At 60.8% G+C, this 4,224-nt stretch overlaps 1 protein-coding gene across 1 annotated transcript in view; it reads left to right on the forward strand.

The window, feature by feature from the left end:
* The window catches only part of NRXN2 (neurexin 2), a 99,519-nt gene that overhangs the window by 26,325 nt on the left and 68,970 nt on the right, over nt 1–4,224 (forward strand). The window contains exons 3-4 of the mRNA XM_045297180.1: nt 646–675; nt 2,513–2,584. Coding sequence (XP_045153115.1) covers nt 646–675; nt 2,513–2,584 — 102 coding nt within the window. The remainder of the gene's footprint in view (nt 1–645; nt 676–2,512; nt 2,585–4,224) is intronic.

Below are 4,224 nucleotides of genomic sequence, written 5' to 3' on the forward strand. Positions count from 1 at the left end.
AAAGTGGGTGAAGGGAGACGTCGGACAAGGCAAGATATAACAAAATAACAATTCATAAATTATCAAGGGCTCATGAGGGAGAGCGTAGCAGAGAGGAAGGGGAAAAATGAGGACCTAATGCTGGGGGCTTAAGTGGAGAGGAAATGTTTTGAAAATGATGAGGGCAATGAATGTACAAATGCGCTTTACAAAATTGATGTATGTATAGATTGTGATAAGAGTTGTATGAGCCCCTAATAAAATGATTTTTTTTTAAAAATTAAAAAAGAAATGGCAAGAAGAAAAAAAAAGAAACCAAAATCTCCCCCCTCTCCCCAGCCCCCCACCACAGCGCCTCCTGCCCAGTCCTCTGGCTCGGCCTGCCCCCCCACACCCCTCTCTGGCGCCCCTGGTCTCTCTCTCTCTCTCCCCTCTGTCTCAGCATCGGGCCTCCTCTCAGCTTCAGGCTGGGGTCCCCGATGCCTGTCACAAGTTAAAAAGGGCTTTTAAATTGTGGCAAAGAAAGCTTTTTTGTTTTTCTTTTTTTTGGTTCCTCCCCCCTCTCCGGCTGATTTTGATGACTCGTGTTTTCTTTGTTTCTTCCCTCTTTTTTTTCCTTTCTTTTTCTCTCTCCTTTCTTTCTGTCTTCCCTCCCCCCTTTCCAAGGTCCAGCTCACCTGACGTTAAACAGCGAAGGTATGGTCTGAAGTTTTGGTTTGGCTTGGATTTGGATGGTTCTCCACCTGAACGCTTGGATTTTCTGTCCGCCCCCCTCCGCCCCAGCCCCTCCTATGACCCCCCCCTTCCAAGATGCAACGCCCGGCCCTCCTGGCCCCTCCCCGCCCCTCTGCCACCTGCCCGCCTCCTCCCTCCCCTCCCCACCTTTTCCTCTGCCATTTCGGGGTGTTGTTATTTTGGGGGCCTGGGGCGGGAGTAGGGGTGTGTGTCCTTGTCCGTGCTGCCCCCACCTCTGGCCCCTTCCCCTCATCTCACCTTGGTTTCTGACATCACGCGATGTTCGAAGGCCCGCCTGTCTCCATCGTCCTGTGCGCGTGCTCCTGGTGGCACAGCCCTGTCCTGTGTTCGCACTGCTCCTGCCACTCATTCCGAGCATTCTTTCTTTCCGTGAACCCAGGGACGAGAGCGAAGCCCCCCCACCTGGGGGAACAAGGAGGGGAAAGTGGGGGGGGGTGCGGGGGCGAAGGGGTAGGATGGCTCCCCCCTACACCTGGCCAGGGCCCTTGGAAGCCTGTAGGACAGATGAGGACATGGGGTGCAGAGCGATGGGGACAGGGCTGGATGGGGGGATGGCTGGGCCCGGCGTCGGTGTTGTCTACCAGCCCTGACCTGAGCAAACCCGGAGACAGAGCCCTGACTGGGCACCACCCCTTCTGCTCCGGCCCTCCCATACCACCCTCACCCCCCCTAGAGTCCCTCTGACCTCAGGTGGCTGGCCAACCGTGTGGTGTCCCCAGTCACTCACCGCTCACCCTGCCCAGCTTAGTCCTCTGTTGGTGTCCCAGAGGGGCAGACAGGGCTCCTTGGCCTGTAGGTGGGAGGGTGGGGGGCACAGGAGGAGGATGGACAGCTCAGTAGGGGGAGGGGGTGTCACGTGGGGTACGCTCGTAGGTGTGGTGCCTGGGAGTCTGGCAGGGGCCTGCGATGTTGGCCAGAGACACCAGCCAACAGGAAGCCCAAGTCGGGGAGTCACATCCCAGCTGTTCCCTCATACTCTTCTGGCCTCTCAGGCTCCCGTTCTGGGGGAGTCGCATGGGGCTCACCTTTGTCATGGAGGAAGGCCCCAAGGATCTCCCAGAGCCTCCCTGAACAGCCCACAGCCAAGATGGGGTCTGACTGCGGTCGGGGGTGTCCTGGGCTGGGGTTAGAGTGAGCACCCAGAGGGACAACTTTGCTCCCTACGTGAGTCCCCTCCCCCTGCTGCCACCCCACGGAGGCTGCCTGGGACCCATGTGCCCTTAGGGCAGTGGGGTGCTGAGAGGTACTTACGGAAGGAGAAGTAATTCCCAAGCAGGGGCTTCCCCACCGAGGATGAGCTGGTTCGCTGGTTTGTCGAGTCCCTGGCTGTGCCCGCCCTTCTCAGGGAGAGGACACACAGGGTTGGTGTGTGTGGTGTGTGGATGATGGGGGGCCAGGGGGGCTGGGGAGGCTGCTGAGGAGCTGAGCCGTGAGCGCTGGTCCCGCCAAAGGCTGCCTGCTAGCCTTTGGAGGGGAGGGCAACGGGCCCTACATGAGACTCAGGGCCCTTGGAGACTAGGGCTGGGCTGCACCAGTCAGATGGGGAGCTGGAACCCCAGTGAGCCCTCCCCCCAACCCCTGGGGGCTGATGGGGTCTAGGGGGCAGCTGCTCCCTAGCCTATGGCACCTGGATCCTTCCCCGGAGGTCCCACGGCACGTGGGTTCCCGCACAAAGGCCACCACTCTGCCGGACCTCCAGGGCCCGCCATCATCTCATGGCGGGGGTGGGACGGGCCTCATGGCCCCTGTACCTGATTCCCCAATTCTGCTTCTCCAGTAGGATCCTTACTGTTCTCCGAGGGGGGGGCCGGGAGAGGAGGAGCCGGCGAGGTGCACCAGCCGACAAAAGGTCAGTGACCCCATGCTCCCCAGAGAGCCCCGTCCACCCCACCCCACCCCAGCTCCCAGCAGGCTAGCCCGCAAGGCAGGACCCTCTCGGGCCCATGGGAGTTGGGGGGACTTTCACCAGGGGTTCTGTCCCTAGCGCTAGCAGGAGGAGCCCCAGACCTCCACTGCCTCCCCAGAGTCCCCTATCCTGAGGGCTTTCTCAAACCAGAGGGGGCTTTCTCTCTGGAGGGGCCTCAGCCTTCCAGGAAGGTAGAATGATGGGGCAGCAGGGTTCCCTGCCACCCCAGGGTCATCCAATTCTGCAAGCCGGAGAGGTGTCCTGTCCGGCGGTGTGGGGGGGAGGGAGGGCTGCAGTTGGTGCTGTGGGCATTAGTCTTCCGAATGTGTCGGATGTAGCACCTAGGTTAGCCCTCCCTGCCCTCACGGGCATGACCAGCCCTTTACAGAGGATGGAGACGGGCCCAGCACTGGCAGGTGGCCTGTCAGCCTGTCTCGGCTTCGGCTTCTAGGTTTCAAATTCCTTCTTCCACTCTTAAGAGAGCCTCTCTCCTCTGAAGGGTCAGGCCAGTTGAGCACCAAGCGCATTGGGCGCCAAGCTCTGGGACCACGGAGTCCTAGCTCCCTGCTCCCGGACAAGCTGTTCTGTCTGCCGGGATGGGCGCCAGGCCCCGGCCCCTCCTCCGGCCACTTGGTGTCTCTTTCCGCTGACTCTTAAAGAAAGCAGCTGGGCCGTCCACTCCGAGACCCACTCCCTGGGCTTGCCCCGCACGTGCTCGCCACTGCTATCCCAGCCCTGGGACCCTCTGCGTCCATACTGCCCCTCCCTTCCATGCTGCAGGCCCCGAGACTAGGCTTGGGTGCTGGCCTTTGCACCCGTGTGCGTGCGCTCAGGACATTTCTGCCACGTGGCTGAGAGGTTTCTGTTCTCAAGGGACTCCTTGGTGTGGTAAGCCGTCCTCAGGGACAGCGTGTGCCACGGCGGAAGACAGTGGAGAAGCAGACTTTGCTCAGAGGGTTGAGGTGCTTGCCCTTCTACCTGGAGACAGGCATAGGCCCTGGAGCTGCTGGACCGAGGCTGGACCCCCAGCTCGTGTGGGCTAGGCCCACGGTTAAAGGAGAAAAAGGGCCTTGGGCTGTTGCCTTCTGGACGAGGTTGGGAAGCTGCCCTGGGGGAGCCAGCAAGGTGCCCGGGGCCTGGCTTCACAAGGGGCTCCTCTCCAGGGAGTGGTACAAGCTGTTACTAGGCCGAACCGGCAGCTGGACCCGGTGAGAGGCGGGCGGGGTGGGGCTGGAGACCCTTCCTGAAGGATCTGGGTCTGGAAACGGAGGTGGCCAGCCGGGCTCCCCCCAGCACTTAGGGACCTAGGGCCACTGTAACTGGCCCTCCATTCAGGACAGGGAACTTTCATGGGGACTGCCCATTGTGGGAAATCCACAGGTGGCCTCCCAGCTTCCCCTGCCTGGGGCAATTGGATCTCTAATTGCTTCAACAAATCTCTGCTGGTGGCGTGTGTCTGAGCAGTCAGGGGTTCCAATCCACCAGCTGCTCCGAGAGAGCCAGAGGTAGCAGTCCGCTCCTGTCACAATGACAGCCTGGGACACCCTAAGGGGGCAGGGCAGGTGCACTCCGCCCTGCAGGGA

The sequence above is a fragment of the Echinops telfairi genome, unplaced genomic scaffold, assembly GCF_000313985.2.
Source record: "Echinops telfairi isolate 266 unplaced genomic scaffold, ASM31398v2 ScPeMD7_7417;HRSCAF=8455, whole genome shotgun sequence".
In the NCBI taxonomy this organism is placed as follows: domain Eukaryota; kingdom Metazoa; phylum Chordata; class Mammalia; order Afrosoricida; family Tenrecidae; genus Echinops; species Echinops telfairi.